The sequence below is a fragment of the Antennarius striatus genome, chromosome 5 (assembly GCF_040054535.1).
Source record: "Antennarius striatus isolate MH-2024 chromosome 5, ASM4005453v1, whole genome shotgun sequence".
NCBI lineage: Eukaryota > Metazoa > Chordata > Actinopteri > Lophiiformes > Antennariidae > Antennarius > Antennarius striatus.
In genome coordinates, this window is record NC_090780.1 from 18520791 (window position 1) to 18539394 (window position 18604).

At 40.5% G+C, this 18604-nt stretch overlaps 2 protein-coding genes across 3 annotated transcripts; both read left to right on the plus strand.

The window, feature by feature from the left end:
- The first annotated feature begins 30 nt into the window (after window positions 1–30).
- zgc:109965 (Nicalin-1-like) lies at window positions 31–6241 on the plus strand. The gene is made up of 16 exons (XM_068315363.1): window positions 31–181; window positions 270–452; window positions 2741–2931; window positions 3129–3273; window positions 3367–3464; window positions 3580–3657; window positions 3753–3856; window positions 4329–4417; window positions 4530–4669; window positions 4747–4925; window positions 5013–5100; window positions 5189–5227; window positions 5508–5680; window positions 5756–5809; window positions 5876–5954; window positions 6110–6241. The coding sequence occupies exons 2-16, from the start codon at window positions 308–310 to the stop codon at window positions 6164–6166; spliced, it is 1659 nt and encodes a 552-aa protein (XP_068171464.1). The 5' UTR covers window positions 31–181; window positions 270–307; the 3' UTR covers window positions 6167–6241.
- Window positions 6242–8227: 1986 nt separating this feature from the next.
- myorg (myogenesis regulating glycosidase) lies at window positions 8228–18269 on the plus strand. Of its 2 annotated transcripts, XM_068315361.1 has the most exons (7): window positions 8228–8364; window positions 8444–8491; window positions 8599–8706; window positions 8819–9927; window positions 11560–11613; window positions 13798–14180; window positions 14297–18269. In XM_068315361.1, the coding sequence occupies exons 6-7, from the start codon at window positions 13918–13920 to the stop codon at window positions 16086–16088; spliced, it is 2055 nt and encodes a 684-aa protein (XP_068171462.1). In that variant the 5' UTR covers window positions 8228–8364; window positions 8444–8491; window positions 8599–8706; window positions 8819–9927; window positions 11560–11613; window positions 13798–13917; the 3' UTR covers window positions 16089–18269. The 2 variants fall into 2 exon arrangements, with proteins under 2 accessions (XP_068171462.1, XP_068171463.1); XM_068315362.1 differs by lacking the exon at window positions 11560–11613.
- The last annotated feature ends 335 nt before the right edge of the window (window positions 18270–18604 follow it).

The window sequence follows — 18604 nt, forward strand, 5'->3', positions numbered from 1 at the left end:
GACGCCTCCTGTCCCAGGAGCTAATATGTGTCCACAATGCAAGCAGTGTTAAACTTGAGGAGGACGTACCAAGAGGAGCTCATGAGACGGGACGAAGGTGAGGGAGTGTTCAACATACAAAGAGATGGTAGCACGGAGACAGCATTACTGTAACCCATAGGAGACAAGACAGACAGCCCAGGTATGACTGGACGTCCTGCTAATGGAACTCATAAATACATATGGATGGCCTACTAAGAAGCTCACCGTAGCATCTTCTTGCGTTGTAGACTGAGATCAGGACGCCATCACGACAGGAAGTGTCATCATGTTACACAGAGACGTGAGTTTAGCTGCTCTGGTGCTGATGTTCTGCATCCGGAGTCTGCATGGCTCTGCTCTTCCTGCCGTGTCCTCCTACGAGTTCACAGCCTACAGGATGCAGCAATACAACCTGGGGCAGCAGAAAAATGGTAGGTTTAAATAACTGGAATAATGCTGATGTATTCAGCAGTATTTGGTTAAGATTACAGTATGGTGCTGATGATTCCATAAGGATTCCCTGAACTCTGGCTTATGACCTCTTATGAATAGTGCCCTACATGGGCCATCTTGTCATCTTTCAATTGGAAGAGAGTTAAATAGACACTTCCTTGTCACATAATTTGAATAATTAATGATACAAATGAAGCCCAAAGGGATTAAACGTCCGGTATTTACCCCCCACAAATTGAAATGTAATCATATATACATTGTAATTATAAATCACTGTTATGCCCACACAACTGCTTTTATTTTAAAACATGGCACATTTTTCTGATGCAGCATTTGCTATTTATTTACTTATTTATCAATTTATTTATTAATTAATTTGTTAGCTACAAAGCTCTTCTCATGGGTTATTTTTAGGTTATTTTTCGGGTTTTACTTACCTGCATGTAAATTATTTGAGTCATTCTAGTTTTATCAACTTAGATATTTAACCTTTTAGGTTTTAAAGTTTTTTAGGTATGGAAGTGTCTAGGAGAGGTGGCAGTAGAGTTTCTGACTGGGTTGTTCAACAGGATCTTAGATAGTGAGAAGATGCCTGAGGAATGGAGGAGAAGTGTGCTGGTGCCCATTTTTAAGAACAAGGGAGATGTGCAGAGTTGTGGCAACTACAGAGGAATAAAGCTGATGAGCCACACAATGAAGTTATGGGAAAGAGTAGTGGAAGCTAGACTAAGGGCAGAAGTGAACATTTATGAGCAGCAGTATGGTTTCATGCCAAAAAAGAGTACTACAGATGCAGTATTTGCTTTGAAGATGTTGATAGAGAAGTACAGAGAAGGCCAGACGGAGCTGCATTGTGTTTTTGTAGATCTGGAGAAAGCTGATGACAGGGTGCCCAGAGAGGAACTGTGGTATTGTATGAGGAAGTCTGGAGTGGCAGAGAAGTATGTTAGAGCAGTGCAGGACATGTATGAGGACTGTAAGACAGTGGTGAGGTGTGCTGTAGGTGTGACAGAGGAGTTCAAGGTGGAGGTGGGACTGCATCAGGGATCAGCTCTGAGCCCCTTCTTGTTCGCTATGGTGATGGACAGGCTGACAGACGAGGTTAGACAGGAATCTCCATGGACTATGATGTTTGCAGATGACATTGTGATCTGCAGTGAGAGCAGGGAACAGGTGGAGGAGAAGCTAGAGAGGTGGAGGTTTGTCCTGGAAAGGAGAGGAATGAAGGTTAGCTGCAGTAAGACAGAGTACATGTGTGTGAATGAGAGGGACCCAAGTGGAAGAGTGAGGTTACAGGGAGAAGAGATCAAGAAGGTGGAGGATTTTAAGTACTTAGGCTCAACAGTCCAGAGCAATGGAGAGTGTGGAAAAGAGGTGAAGAAGCATGTACAGGCAGGATGGAACGGGTGGAGGAGAGTGTCAGGTGTGATGTGTGATAGAAGAGTTTTAGCTAAAATGAAAGGAAAGGTGTACAAAACTGTGGTGAGACCAGCGATGTTGTTTGGTCTAGAGACAGTGTCACTGAGGAAAAGACAGGAGACAGAGCTGGAGGTAGCAGAGATGAAGATGCTGAGGTTCTCTCTGGGAGTGACCAGGAAGGATAGGATCAGGAATGAGTACATCAGAGGACAGCACATGTTATAGGTTGTGGAGATAAAGTCAGAGAGGCCAGACTGAGATGGTTTGAACTAGGGCTGTCAGTTTACCGCGTTAATTAGATTAATTAATTACGCTGCAAATTAACGCAATTAATCGTGAGTGGAATTCAAATTCTTTATTTGGGGGCCTTTAGCAGGTATGAGATTAAAATACGATTAATTAGATTAATTACAAATCCTGTAATTAATTAGATTTTTTTTTAATCTCCTGACAGCACTAGTTTGAACATGTCCAGAGGAGAGATAGTGAATATATCGGTAGAAGGATGCTGAGTTTTGAACTGCCAGGCAGGAGGCCTAGAGGAAGACCAAAGAGGAGGTTTATGGATGTAGTGAAAGAGGACATGAAGTAGTTGGTGTGAGAGAAGAGGATGCAGAAGACAGGGTTAGATGGGGGCAACTGATTCGCTGTGGCGACCCCTGAAGGGAAAAGACAAAAGGAGAAGAAGTAGAAGGTTTTATAGTTTTTAAAAATGTCATGTCAGTATATTTTAACGAAAAGCTCCATCAACATTACAATTGTAGTAACATTAAATATTGTTCCAGTGTTGTAATGAAGGAAAAGGGAGATAATAACTAATTCTAAACATTTGTGTTTGTGTGCTGAGGTTGCCGTGGAGCCATTGTGGTGGCAGAGGCTCGCTCGGCAGATGAGCCGATTCTGACCCGTCGTTGTGTCATCATGAAGCTGCCGGACTTCACTGCAGAAAAATACCTTGAGGCTCAGAGGCAAAATGCTGCTGCCATATTGATACTGCTTCCTAAGAATATCTTCAGTTTTCCCCATGAAACCGTGCAGGTATGAAGTTCTCCAGAAGCTTCATGTGCTGCAGGACATGCTGCAAGGCAACAAGAAAAAACGACATCAGACACCATCATGAGAGCAGTTTATGAATACAAAATCTTCCATCCTTCTCCAGGGTATCGGGTAACAAAGAAAACAACAACAAAAAATATGAATTACATGTGAAATAGCCTTTTTTTCCCCCCTCTCAGTCCTTCATGGTGAGTGAGAGGGAAGCCATGCGGAAAGAAACCCTGATGCCTGTCTATGTGGCCCCCGAGGACGAACAGCTGCTTTACATGTATGAGGAGGTCAAGCAAGCTGCTGCCACCCGGACTTCATCTATATTCATCAGAGGTGAGCGGATCAAGAAGAAATATAGATGAACATTTATATTTTACTGTAAAGCAGCTTGTCTACCCTGAAAGTGTATGTTTTCCTTCTTGCCAGTCCTTCGGAGTATGGTCACAGCTACAGCCTTTCAGATTTTAGTGAGCACCAACGTTCCCATTAAGGCCATCACTGACAACACCATAGTCACATTGGAGGTGAGCGTTTCTATGCCAAGCAGACGTGTAAAAATATTTGATTTGTGTTGCTCTGATTTCAATCAAACTCTATTTCTTTGATTTACGGCGATTCTCGGTTTTTGATCCTTTCCAGGGAGTGCTTCCTGGAGCAGAAGAAGACTCGCCAACAATCGTCATCGCCGCACACTATGATTCCTACGGCCTGGCCCCGGTGAGCGCCATGACATTCCATGTGTTTATTAAGATGCATATCCTTGTAGTACGACATAAAGTTCTGACATAAATCTGTATCTCTGTGGAATGTAGTGGCTGTCGTATGGAGCAGACTCTAATGGTAGCGGGGTCACTATTCTGCTGGAATTGGCTCGGCTCTTCCAGAAGCTTTTCAGGAGCCAAAGTACCAGACCACCGTGAGTGTGACCTTAGAGCAGGCATGGGCAAACTATGGCCCTCGGGCCATGTACGGTCCTTTAGACTTTGTAATCCGGCCCTCCAAACTTAATTGAACCATCTCAAAAATTTTATGAAATAAATACAATTGTAAAATTATTTTTACAATAAGCCTTCCATATGTATGCTTTGCTGCCTGTTAAAGGCCAAAACCTTTTGTTTAATGGTTTTTACGTGTTATTTGCATCAGTACAAATAAACATTCAAATAAACACATCTATCTGCTCCTCAGCTGGCCCGTCCGTCAAATTTTAGAACTCCGTGTGGCCCACAAGTCAAATATTTGCCCACCCTGGTTTTAGAATGATCCAATGCTGCTAACACTGCAAGCAATATTTTGTGGTGGTCGAAGAAAAGAAATGTAAGAAGTAGCTCCTATAATTTCATGGAAAACTTCCTGTTGATGAATAAAACTCTTCACATGTCTTCCAGGTACAACTTAATGTTCTCCTTAACTGGTGGAGGGAAATATAATTTCCTTGGCACTAAGAGGTGGATTGAGGAGAACCTCGATCATGCCGGTGAGCTTTCATTGAGGTGTTTTCGTGCTGTGTGAAGTGGTGCTCCAGCATCCTTGTATCTGAACATGAACCTCTTGGTGTAAGGATTTTCATGTGAAATATTCCTTCCCAGAGTCCAGCCTGCTCCATGACAATGTGGCTTTTGTTCTGTGTTTGGACACCCTGGCCAACAGTGATGAACTATTCATGCATGTGTCCCGCCCTCCTAAATCTGACACGCCCATACACTCCTTCTACCAGCAGTTAGAAGAGGTAACAATCTTTACTACAGGGCCTAAATCATGGAGTGAACAGTCTTCGTGGTTCTAAAGTTTTGGTCACTTCTTCAGGTGGTTTCCTCTAGATTCCCCTGGGTGAAGGTGGGGTTGGTCCATAAGAAGATAAATCTCGTGGAGTCCACAGTATCCTGGGAACATGAGCGGTACAGCCTGCGCAGGATTCCCAGCTTCACTGTGTCTCATCTGGAAAACCACAAATCTGAGCAGCGAGGTTCCATTCTGGACACCATGTAAACTCCAGTTTTTGCTTGTGACTCTGTGCTTGCCATAACTTGATATTGAGACAAGGTCAAAACAGTATTCGTATGTTGTCACAGGTCACAAGTGGACCTCAAGAAACTGAAGCGTAACGGTATCATTTTAGCAGAAGCACTGGCACGTTTCATGTACAACATCTCCGACAAGGTAAAAATGCATGCAAAGAAAAAAACAACAGCAAAATTTTTCTTGTGTCTTATTTATTTCATCAATATTTTTTAATGTCTTCAACAAGGGTTCTCCAAAAGATGTGCAAATTTTCAAAGGCCACTTGGTGAGTTTCTGATTCCTGTCCATGGAAAAACAAATGCTGACATCTGGTGTTCATTTGTTGTAACTGCGGGATAATTGTGTAAAAAAAAAATAAAAAAATCCAAATAACCTCAGTTTGTTAATTTTACTGATCTGAAATCTGAACTCATTTGGAAATAGCTACCTTAAATGCTTTTTACAGAGTTAAGTTCCATAGGTTTTAATTGTTTAAAAACTTTTAATTTAGAGATTAACGTATATACAATAAGTGCCTGAATTTTTCATCCACATTATTGATGCAGGACTTTCAGGATGTTCGTGTGTCCAGCCTGATGTCCATCCTGACTTCAATCCCACGAGCCGCCCAGCTGATGGACAAGGAGCCGGGTCACATCCTGCTGGTTAACTCACTAGAGCAGGAGTTCAGGCATTACCTGCAGCAGGTTCATGTGCACAGCTTCCGACAGGACAAGAGGTATATGGTAAAAACACATGCGACTCTTAGGAATTAAACAATATCACAGCTGATTAATTATATTTCTTCATGCAGGGACCCTGACATTACCTTTTTTGATCAAATGAACCAACCAATAGTGATGTACAGGTAAATATACATCACTAAATGTTTATAAATTTTGTGTGCACATGTTAATTTCAATGACACTTCCAGAGTGAAGCCTGCGGCCTTTGATCTCTTCCTCGGTGGCTGCATTGCTGGTTATTTGGGGATTGTTTACTACGCCATTCAGGTTTGTTAAGCTGGGCCTTTCATATGGTCCATTCATGTTACAATTTTGCATATGTTCTTTTCAAACAGCATACCAGTTGCAATTTCTATGCTTGACAGATCAGCGGCTCTCAGGTTTTTTTTCTTCTTACGCTGCTCGTCTCTCCTTTCTCACAGAACTTTGGTTTTCTGTTCACGAAGCTCAAATCAGCTGTGAAAACCAAGCGCCAGTAAACAAAAGTCAAAAGTGAGAGCTTTGAGGTCTGCATTGCACAAACTGGACAGCCTGTGCAGCAAGCAACGCATAACTGATCGTATGCACAACTTGCAACGTGGGCTTTAAAATAATCTGTAAAATGTATTTTTTTCTTCTTTTACATTGTTCAAAAATCCTCTGTGATGTAAGAGTGTTATGAACATAATGGAATTTGTTGAAATGAGGTCAGTAAAATAAATAAAGGAAGGAAGCCTTGTGTGAAAATCTACTGGAGACGGGAACACAGACGACACACTGGATCAGATTTGAGGAAATCATCTCTGATTTCTGTGACTTCTACTTTGCATCTGTTGACATGTATTTGACTTGTCTCGACACGGCTGTCAAGCATTGCCCTTCCACTGCTGTGAGACAAACAGCCAGTGGCTGTCACAGATAACTCGAAAAACAGCAGGAGAGACACAACGGCACCCTACAACGCCGGGTGAATTATTGATGCCCATGTGACACGCTGACAGTGAATAGAGGTGACTCGGGAGGATGGTGATGGAAGATTCTTAGAAATCTCATCTTTGTTCTGCATTGCTAGTTCTACAGAGCTGATAAGGCGGGTTTTGTTTTAACCACAGATTGGAACAGTTAGTGTTTGAATTCACTGCTGGATAGGTTTTGTAGGGCCTCCCTGGGAGACGTAGGTCATGGAAAGTGACCCCGGGTATGTGTCTCTGCAGGGGGTCTGGGGATTATTAGCTGAGTCCTCAGGTGGTAACAAAGCGTTGTCAGGGTTCAGCAGAGGTTACCTGTTTCATCTTTGAACACGGCAGACTCATAACAACAGAAACAAATGAATGCAACTCTTTTATTATGCATTTGTCAAATGAGTTGCAAAGAAGCAAAATATATCACTAATGATACACGCACAAAGTAAATATTACAATGCAATGCTTTAAACACAGACATACGTATATAGCAGCAGGTTGAAAAAGTATGCATGACCCAGAAACTATTTCAAGCAAAAAAACAAAAACAAAAAACCCCCAAAACATAGCTGTCAATTTTGCAGAGAAAAAGTGGAAGTTGTTGAGCTACACAAGTATGAGAGGAAAGGAGGAGCTACCAGTTGATCGAGGGGGGAGAAAGTTGAGTTCTGAGTTTGAACCAGATTGGAGGGAAGTCGCAGCGAAGATGGTTCCCCAGCTGTACGTCACAATCTACAAAGAGCATTTCACTTCTCCAGGCAGGGTGGTACGGGAACAACTGCGACCCACCTCTGCCAACCGCAAGAACAACCCCCAGCCTCGGCAGGTAAGGAGCGCAGGCTTAAAAGGAGGATTATATATACGTATGATTAAAAATACTGTATGCAAAATGTTGGCCAGGAGTCTGGTTCATCAAACACTCTTATGAAAAAGCACAAGATTGCATTTCTTGGTGATGCATTTAATATCAAAACAGAATAATTGCATTCTTTATTACTGGTGTTCACTTTATTGCTCTTCATCTCCCCAGACTGAAATGTTTTACACTTTCTTTCCCTGTGTTTTAGTGAAAGCTGCATCCCATCTATTATTCAGTACTTCCTTTATGACCACATACATACAGCCAATGTAGCCCAAAGGATAAAAAAAACAACAACACAAAATTTACAGCCTCACTTTTTCCGTTTTCAATTCAAGCTTTAGCAAAAAGAAAGCTTTGTTGTAGAAATTCATATAAGTCATTTTGTTGGAACAATACAGAAAGAAAATGAAATAAAAAACAAATTAAAAACCATGTGTCATAATAAAACCACCTCAATGTGTGATAGAGTATATATAAAACTTCATTGCAGTGGATAAGAAGATTATCTAACAGTCTCCTCATTTCCTCACATTGTATTTTGTTTCCACCTACGTGTCCAGGACTTTCTGTTTCCCAGGAGTTTCCACTCCAGTCACACTTCACATCGCACAGTGACACACCCCTCGCCCCTTGTGGACAAGGGCCGTCCTTTCTTCCCCCCCGTCAAACATGTATCATTCCACAGTCCTGTTATGACTCGTCCTGACAGCTGCCTAAACAGTGTTGGTGGAGGCAAACCGGTCCTCATGCCCCCCCTCAGTCCATCCAGGGTACCGTCTCTGCCCTCTGCTGACAGACTGCAAAAACCACAGCTGACAGAGTCTCCTGCAGGCCCAGGATTTCATCTCTGTGCAGCCGCAAAGAGCCCAACAAGGTGGTGGTTCATCAGTTCACTCTATGAGGCAGACGTGAGTGTAAAAATACTGACTCATTGATTTTTTTTTTTGCTTTAGGATGGATCATCAGATAAATGTTCATCCACACTCAGCGCAGCAACTCAGGTGACTTCAGTGACTTTTTCTTGCTGCCTTGATTTTTTACATTAATTAATAAGAACCTTGTTGATTCATAAGATGTAAGAAATGATAACTAGAAGTTTGTTTGACAGACAGCATGCAGTGACTCAGCTTCGAACAAGACCTCAAACCATGGCCCCTCAAAACCACCTTCTGAGAACACAATACCCTCCTACTGTGAATGGCCCCTTGGATAGCAGGTGTGTTTTGATCTCTATTTAGTAATCATGATATTTTGATGAGGAGACACCTTCATGCCTCATGAATTATAACCACAGAAGCCTAATGTGAGCTCCTCTGGTCTCTCAACAGTGGATGCTACAGCTGTTTCCATGTGGTGAAGTCCTACCAGGCTGGAGACTACATCATACACCCAGAGTTTGTGTCTGAGTGCCTTCGTTAGGACGTTAGCTGCACCGGTTTCCAAAGTGGGGACTGGAGACCTGCAGCAATATGAGGGACCACTAACTTGACAATTGTTTAATTCTCTGCTAATTAACCCGGTGAGAAAAGGTGTAAGAATGAATAATGTGGCCACAGGCTGCACTCTCGCCTCTATTATCTGCTCACTTACAGTGTGGACACTTTTACAATTCAAAACTAGCAGCAGAGATCTTCCCATGAGGGAACTTGTACTGATCAAACCAAAATGAGGCACCAAGGCCCTCACAAGTATCCATGACATTAAAATTACATCTTACCATTAGTGAGATAATTGTCTACAAGATATCGGAATTCTTTATTGCATTTTTGTGAAATAGTACTTTAAATAGCCAGGGGCTTCACAGAATGGTTATGATCATTGTGATAACGCAGACAAAAGTGTACAACCACCGCTAATGAGATCATCATATTGCATATAGCATATAGCACAAATAGAGCTCAGGTCCCCTTAATGGTATATTTTTTATTTGTAAATTGATTTTTTTTCTCTTTGTATATATTTTGGTACATTTTACACTCTGAAACCATACAACCAAGTTAAAAATGAATATTTAACACTGGATATGGAGAGAAACACTTTTTCTAAACAGCTATTCATATCAAAAGATGTTTCCAAAGAATCTGCTCAGGACAGACGGCGTTCATCTCAGAGCATGGCTTCAATGTCAAATTGTTCATGTATGGTTTGAAGTTAATATGGAAGTGGAGTAATAAACATAAATATAAGAATATAAACATAAGAAGTAAACAATACACAGAAGTCAAGTTCAGGTCACACTCAGTCCACTAGGTGGCGGTAAGGGGCCTAAAGCCTAGTTTATCGACAGCTCACAAAACCAAAAGGAAATAGGACGTAGCAGCGTGGACTACATTTCCCATGATGCAAACGAGGCTGACACGCATTGACGTGCTCCGTTCGTGTTTTCTGTTAACCGCAAACAAGTTGTGTTCGGAGCCGGAGGGGCAGAGCCCGACTGGTAGGATAAAACTCATTTTAACGGTCCGCAGAAAACCCCCCAAAACCGACGAGCGCAAATCCGGTTGAAATGCAAACTTTCCGCAAATTCCGTGTTATTTTCCCGCAGATCAACTTTCCTACACGACCCACCGTAGCTTAAAACTGCGGCTATTCGACTCATTTGAATATTCTGTGCGTGTTTATGGAGAAAGTATTAGAACCGCTTTAAAGGAGTCATTGTTTTGTGTACAGTTATCATGTTTTTATTATGTATAATTTATGATCGAAAGACACAAAACTTTTGGAAACAAAAAGTAAAAGTAAAAATTGTCAGAGCTCAGAACAGATTTTGACGCTTTAGGGAATTCAGTTGAGTTTTTATGTGCTATATATTATCTTGCACCCCCCCCCCCACACACACACACACTCTGAGGTAGACTTCAGACTTCAGCACACCTGTTTCTTTTCTCCCTGTCAGATAGAGAATCAGCTGAAACGGCACATACGTGTTTACACCGGACAGAGATCCGATCTCATCCGGATCTGAATGTTTTCTACTATTCCACTGAGAGAAATCCCGATAGACGATTTTGTTCAGAATATTGTGTGAAAGGATTAGATTACATTTACAGTTAAACCGATCAGTCTGTTAAACTGGGTGGAAATAATTTTTATACTTAAAACTTTCCCCAAATCCTACCTGAACAGGAACAAACAGCTGAATCGTGGGAGAGCCTGACAGGAAGTTCTGTAACTCCTCAGACCTCTGAGGAGACATTGCCTCATTCCTGAGTCTGCACAGTTATCACATTGTTATTATCAGATGCTGTATTGTTGTTCATGTTGCCATGGAGAAGTTGCTGCATGTAGATCCGCATCATGACAATCCATTTTGGTAGTAACAGTCCCATATCTCCACTCCTCTCTGTCACTGTGAGCAACATCACATCTCAGCCTTCAAATATATATTTTAATCTGATCCAGTTGTGGAACATCTTGAGTTATTCGGCCGAGTATATGTTAATCTTGATTGATTTGAAAATCCGCTGACAGCTCTCTGAGATATTTTGCAAGAAAAACAAACTCCAAAAATCCGCAAATTTCAGAAAGAAATGTTTTTGATCACATAATCTCCTCCTACTCTCATTGGCAGAAGTACAATTTAAAAAAAAAAAATTGTTGTCTGCTTTGCTTAACTTTCATTTGTCTCAGCTGTATTTTCAGCAGAACTGCAGAACACTCGATTTCCACCCTCAGAAACATATTTAGCAATTTAATGGGTTCTTATATAATGATAACCTTTTGGTTTTGCTTGATTAAGTAAAAAAAATGAAAAATTAAATGGTGATAACTGGTGCCGTGTTTGTCGTGGGTGGCACTGTTGCTCCATGTAGATCCACATGCAGCTTCAGAATACTGTATAGGTGAATTTGTGATGGTGCTGCATGGGATAAATGGCTACAGATAAGAATAGCTTGCTGGTTTCTGCCTATCATTGTTTTTCTCCCGTTGATCTATAAATAATCATCAAATACAACCAATACACGATGCAGGTTTTGTTGTTATATCTGTCTTTTATTCCCATTTACAGGAAAAAGAAACATTTCTAGAGAATAAGCCTAATGTACAATAAATCTCTCTGACTTTCAAGGTCATATTCCTTCCCTGAGTCCAGCAGCCTGAGTAGATCTCTAAGGAACCAACAGTGAGTTCTCTGTTAATTAATGATGGGCTTATGTTATCACTCCTGTTGTTGGGGGAAATCTATACTAAGGGTGGTTGAACACAGAATTAGTCAATTAGATTGCTAATTAATAGGAGACATTTTTTATTATCGACCATTGCTGCCATGGTGGACCGCAAGGGTCAATTGCAGTTAGGTCTAGCCAACGGCCAGGGAACCTGCAGTGGATTGAACTCTCCTCGGTTGGCTGTGCACTTTAATCTGATCTATTCTGATTGGCAAAATACACTAACTAGCTGCAAGCAGTTAATTATCTGTTAAAGCTTTTGCTTGATCCACACTGAGGAGGACAGTTAGGTGTAAATGTAACAAAAATGGATGAGTGTAGTTATTTTTTTTTATTGGATGTGTCACTAGTGCTGTCAAAATGTCTGATTTCTGGCCAGAGTGAACCCGATTACTTCCAGTTTTGGCTTGATGGAGCAAAATGTTTAGTATTCTCCCCTCTCTTTCCCAGCATTGGCAGAGCTCAAGGCCAAAATCACCATTTCTGTTCCTCTGCTTTCTCCCATACAAATGAGTCTTCTTTCAATCAAACTTGTATGTTAGAATTGCTGCTGGGAACATCTACTTTATCCTCTTATAGGTAATTGGCAGTAGATGTGTTTTGCTTAACCTCAAACACATTTTTTTAAATTTACATTCTGACAGCATAAAACCTTTAAGTGCTATTATATAGCTCTGTGCAGCAGTGCAGATCATGTAAGGCAATGCTAGAAATGAATCGTGGGTTTTGAACTGACAAGAACAGATGGATTGTGAAACAGGTTGATGTCTGGAATGGAACAGAATGCTCTATCTCATGTTTTGATCTGTCTGGGACTGTTTTCCTTTTTGTCTCTGACAGTTAAGCTATTTAGAAGTCAATGTTTCTCAACTAAGCATCGCAGTCATCAATTTTAGGAAAATGTATGAAACAACTGTTATTCTTCTAGCTATTGTTTTATTCCGAAGACATTTTTCCTGAAGAGCCTTGTTGATATAAAATATTGCGTATAACATCTAGACACTCTCTTTTTAAAATCTATCATTAGGTTAGATGATACGTTTTTCATATTTGCTAAAACCTGTAGAATAAAAATGAAAATAAATATAAAAATCCCCCATTCACCCTGACTTCTGGCTGTAGTGCCTAATGACACAAAAATGATATTTCAGAATTGTGATATCAGATTTCAGCCTTAATTTAATTTAACTTCAGTTGAAATCTATTCACAAATCTATCAGTGCTGCACCTTATTTGAATTAACTGACATGGCGTAATTCTTTTCTTTTTTTTTTTTTTTTAATGTGTATTGATATACAGTATGGGGAAGAATAGCCCTTGTGTCTCAAGGGGACCTTCCCAAGTCAATAAAATAAAACATAAATAAAATATTAAGATTAAAAAGACCTTATGATGTTAAATTTCATGCTTCAACTATTTTGAAAGATGATCAGGCTTTTCCGTTAAAAGGACATGGACACATTGCAGTGACAATGCTGACACTAAATATTTTGCCATTTTATCAACTGGCCATCAGAATCTCCTCTTTCCTCCAGTCATCACTTTGAAAGGTGATGAAGAAAATGGAGATGCTCTTCATATTATTAGATGAAGAGAACGATTACTCATATCTGATTTATTCCTGGGGAATAAATCAGACGTGAGAGTAATCACTCCTGATTTATTCCTGGTGAAGTAAAAGTTCAACAAATTGTAAGACATTGATAAATTACACCTTTAATTTTTTTTATTTTATATTTTTTTCTCTGCTAACTCAATTAGTGGTTACAATAAACAAAGTTCAGATGAGGTGGCGTCTGCAATGATGTGAATCTTCCTTTCATGCTACAGGTTACATTTGTACTTGCGAACTAAATATTGTCTTGACCAGATATATGGTCAGAGAATGAAACCAGCCACTTGAACTGCAGTAACCTCACCGACTGCCATGATCAGATTTTGTATTTACTGCATCATCTTTATTCATTTTGGCGTATTTTTCCATCAGATAAAGGAAACTCAGGAACAAAAACACAAAGTTTATTTTGTATTATAACTCAATCTCAACCAAATATAGCATCTCTGTGACAGTTTATTGAAACAAGGCCTTCTGTATTTGTGATTTGAAACCCTCAATCTGCTTTTTTCTCTTCTGGCAGGCAATACAAACAGACATTACAACGGGAAAACAGTGAGACGGAACAAGGTTCCTACTGGAAATCTTTTCTATAGTCATTAGAACTACAGCTCTCACATTTGCCTGTTAAACAGCATAAGTCATGTACCAAGTTGTTCCTGGAGGAGCAGGAGGCACAATTACAGACGCTCTCCCCAAGCAGAAACACAGCAGGGACACTCGACCCTTGGTTGGAGCGGGAGTTATTGGCCTGGTACTGGTGATTGCAGCGGTGACTGCGTGGTGTTATTACATAGCCTCGCTACGCAAAGCTGAGCTGCTTAAGACTCAGCTTCTGGATCTGAACAAAGATGGCTACATCATCCGCAACCAGGGAGGGTCTATCGTTTTTAGAATGGATTTCAGGTTGGTAATTTTCTGTTATTTTTGGAATGTAGTGTTTGTGGTTACTGCATGCATTCCATGTCTCTTTTGTATTGTACAATATTAGCAATGGCATAATGCTACCTAAATCTTGGCAGATCGGGGACACTGGATTTGGATTCCTGCTCCAAAGAAGGGGAACTTCTGAGCTGTGGATCCACTACAGATAGAAAGCTGAACTTTTTCATAGAGACAGTACGTCCTAAAGACACGGTTCAGTGCTATCGTGTGCGCTGGGAGGAACTGGTTCCTGACATTCCTGTCGAGCATGCCATGACATACAAGTTTGCACACTGGTATGGTGGTGCAGTGTCAGCAATTCAGCACTGGCCGATTTCAATCTCTGGCCAACAGGCTCCGAAACCCTTTGTCACCAGTGACATCTACTCAAACCGTCAGGAGTTTGGTGGCATTTTGGAGAGTTATTGGCTTTCATCCAATGCTACAGCGATCAAGATCAACAATTCTGTGCCCTTCCACCTGGGCTGGAACGACACAGAGAAGACCATGTCTTTTCAGGCACGATACAGTGACAGTCCTTTCAAGCCAAACCCGGGGGAGGCACCGTGTGCTGAGCTTAGTTACAGGGTGTGTGTAGGCTTGGATGTAACGTCTATACACAAGTACATGGTCCGTAGATACTTCAACAAACCAAACAAAGTACCTGCTAAAGTCATGTTTCGCCATCCAATATGGTCAACTTGGGCACTACATAAGACTGACATCGACCAGGAGAAGATCTTGGAGTATGCTGCCAACATCCGCAAGTATAACTTTAACTGTAGTCATCTGGAAATAGATGATCGCTACACCAGTCGCTATGGAGAGTTTGAGTTTGATCAGAAAAAGTTCACCAATGCCTCCACCATGTTCCAGAAGCTAAAATCAGACGGATTCCTGGTATCACTCTGGATTCATCCTTTTGTTAACTATGATTCTGCGAACTTTCATACTTGTGTAGAGAGGGGGCTGTTTGTCCGGGAGCCAACGGGACAGTTGCCAGCCTTGGTCCGCTGGTGGAATGGCATAAGTGGTATTTTGGACTTCACAAATCAAGATGCCCGTGATTGGTTTTCCTCCCAGCTACGTTCACTACGCTCCAGGTATGGGGTGACGTCTTTTAAATTTGATGCGGGGGAGACAAACTATTTACCTTGGAAATTTAGTACCAGAACTCCCATTAAGGACCCAAGTTTTTTTACAAGACGTTACACAGAAATGGCTATTCCCTATAATGATAGAGCTGAGCTGCGCAGTGGCTATCAGTCTCAGAACATATCCTGCTTCTTCAGACCAATTGACAGAGACTCGGTTTGGGGCTATGAGATGGGTCTCAAGTCTCTTATTCCCACAGTGCTCACAATCAGCATCCTGGGCTATCAGTTCATTCTGCCAGACATGATTGGAGGGAATGCCTATGCGAATCGCACAGATGGAAATCGTGCATTACCCGATCGAGAACTCTATATCCGTTGGCTGGAACTCTCAGCCTTCATGCCTTCCATGCAATTTTCTATTCCGCCTTGGCAGTACGACAATGAGGTAGTCGAAATTGCTCGGAAGTACACAGCGCTCCATGAGAGTATTGTAGCGCCACGGGTGCTGGAGCTGGCTAGTGAGGTGCTGAACACTGGGGATCCAATCATACGGCCCCTGTGGTGGATTGCCACTGGTGATGAGACGGCCTATAAAATCGACTCACAGTTCCTGATTGGGGATGACCTCATGGTAGCCCCGGTGTTAGAGCCTGGAAAGCAAGAGCGTGATATCTACCTCCCTGCTGGCCGTTGGAAAAGCTACAAAGGAGAGAGATTTGATATCAAGGAGCCACTTCACCTCACAGACTATCCTGTGGATTTGGATGAAATTGCTTACTTTGTTTGGGTGTAGCAAGGAGTGAATGCAAAATTTGAACAAGCTTGCTAAGGCATTACAGAAATGGGCTTCGCAGTTAAGATTCAGAAATTCCACAACAAAGGAACATTGCAAGAAAAATGTTAATAAGAACTTTCTGCAATCTTTTTTAGATTTTTTACAATAATTTAAAAACTCATGAATATTGTCATCTGAATTTTTAATGTATTTTATACTAAAATATACTAAAAACGAATTAAATAGTCAAATTGTAGCTCATAGCATTATTTAAGGAGATACCATTTAGCTTTTTTCTGATCGGCAGCTACAGCCGTAACAAGTATGGACTAATGACACAAGTTACAAATTAATGGTAACAAAGAAGAGTAAAGTCGTAAAACCAATGTGCAGTTAGTTATGTAAACACCTGTTTGGAATTTGGTAAAAGTAGTCAACATCTGTCATCATAATTTAATATAGAACAAGTAAAGCTGTGGTAATCCAGTCCAGGGTGTGTTTTAGTCCATGTGGATTTAGATTTAATTAATACAAGGAACAATGTCCTTTTGAAGGTTACATAGTTGAGCTTTAAAGACTGACAAAAAGGGAATATGAAAGCTGTGAATTTAGTGAGGCATAATTGCCAATGTATACCATGAAGTTATTACATTCTTAAGTGGCACAGCATTTTGAAATCAGATTTCAGACAAATGGAGTGCATCGTAAGAGGACAATTGAAGGGCAGTCTTTTTTTTTTCATTAAGTGGCTAATAAGCCAAACAACCTCTTCCAAAAAAAAAAAAAAAACTCCGATTGAGTCTTTGATACTGACTTTGAGACTGACTGCTTCTTGTCTTCTACGGACGGGATTGTTATTGGGAGTCAGGTTTGTGCTTCACTCATCTGGATGAATGCTTGAAGTTATTTGCGTAACTATCTGTGTCAGGCACTATTATTCCAGAGGAAGATGGCTTTTATCAGTCACTAAATAATTTATGCTCTTTCTCAGGTAATGACTTTGAATGACTATAATGTGTTTTGAAGTGTCCCTTAATTGTCTTTATTGTGCATTGCTGACCTCCAAATGCGAACTAATACTGTAACACAATACATTAACTGGCACATTGAAATTGCTCTTTCGGAAGATATTTTGATGTTCACAACACTATCGTGTCTTATTTCATTAGAACACAGTATGAGAGTCTGCAGATGAAATAAATTTAGCAGCAGATTATATTTTGTTTTGTCCATGTAAACATTTTGTGACTGCATTGATATAAGTGCTGTATTTTAATAGCGACTGCCACATGCCTCGCATGATTTGCTTATGCTATATATTTATTTTAGCTGCTTTTTTACATTTGGCGACATTGTTGTTTTTCCATTTACTATTGTAAAAGGTATATTCTGATACATATTTCTATGTACAAGTGCAATGTATGATTTATCCCTCCTAATCATTGCTTACTGTTTTTATAGCTTTTTTGTTGTTGTTTTTTTACATTTTGGTTTGTCATTTTGTTATTCGTGGATAATTCTGGACAGATGGTTGGTCAAATAACCTTGGGATAACTCACAACCATCAAGTAGCATTATTTACAAATAGCAACAAATCATGTATAATATGTCTTTTAATTGATTCTGAATTGTGTGCAATAACATAGCCAACTGATCAAACCTCATCATGGAACAACTGATGTCTATGAAACATTGGATTACTCTAGAAATTAAACTTGTTCTCACATTCATTTCAGGTTAGGACCGGAAGCATTTCTCTTAAGTTGCTCCTCAGAAGGAAAAGCAGACAGAGTGGTGGCTAACTTGTTCCAGCTTACAATGCAATGTTCTTATTTGACAATTACTTAATTATTAATTTGTAATTATTGTCTACCTTTGATCCATTATGCAACCCCTTTCCGAACTGTGTGCGCTTTAACCTCTGTTGCCTTTTGACATAGATTCATCTCTATTTATAGCTCTTCTCACTCAGCATTTGGGCTAAGCGAACCCTCGAGGCTATTTCTGTGTTGGGTTGCCTCGCTTTACGACTGGACTCAGAGGCTGCATCGCGGACTAAATATCTCTGTGCTTTTGGCTCTTTCAGCCAAGTCTGCACTGTTTGAATTATTGTACCAACATTTGCATGTAAATTAAGGGATTAATTTCAGCAAAACTACATTTGTTCAATGTTTTTGGTGAATATATTAAAAGGAATCAATTAAATTTTTTGTGTTTTTGAGGGATTTTGTATTTCCTTATTTGTGGAGCTGGTAAAAACAGACTTCTACAAACAGATGGCTGATTACAAAACCCCTAAGAATGCTCTGAGAGACAAAATACAGTAAAAGACACATGGCAATAATATTAAGGTCACCAAAATGACCAAGTGAACTGTTTAACATCGAATCTTTTTTATAATATGACTTTGAATTCCTATTGAAAGAAGCGTCCTTGAAAGACTTCTCTAACTTTTTGCTCCTGGCACATAATAGGGCTGTAAGGACAAGCTGATGAAACGATGGTGCAGGTTATCTGGAGGCTTGTTCAGATCA

Bases quoted from the DNA above. Each gene is read 5' to 3' on its own strand.
- zgc:109965 (XM_068315363.1), top strand. From the start codon at position 308: ATGTTACACAGAGACGTGAGTTTAGCTGCTCTGGTGCTGATGTTCTGC. The intron at 3,274-3,366 runs GTGAGCGGATCA...CCTTCTTGCCAG, and splicing joins TTCATCTATATTCATCAGAG to TCCTTCGGAGTATGGTCACA. The intron at 3,658-3,752 runs GTGAGCGCCATG...TGTGGAATGTAG, and splicing joins ATTCCTACGGCCTGGCCCCG to TGGCTGTCGTATGGAGCAGA.
- myorg (XM_068315361.1), top strand. From the start codon at position 13,918: ATGTACCAAGTTGTTCCTGGAGGAGCAGGAGGCACAATTACAGACGCT. The intron at 14,181-14,296 runs GTTGGTAATTTT...AAATCTTGGCAG, and splicing joins GTTTTTAGAATGGATTTCAG to ATCGGGGACACTGGATTTGG.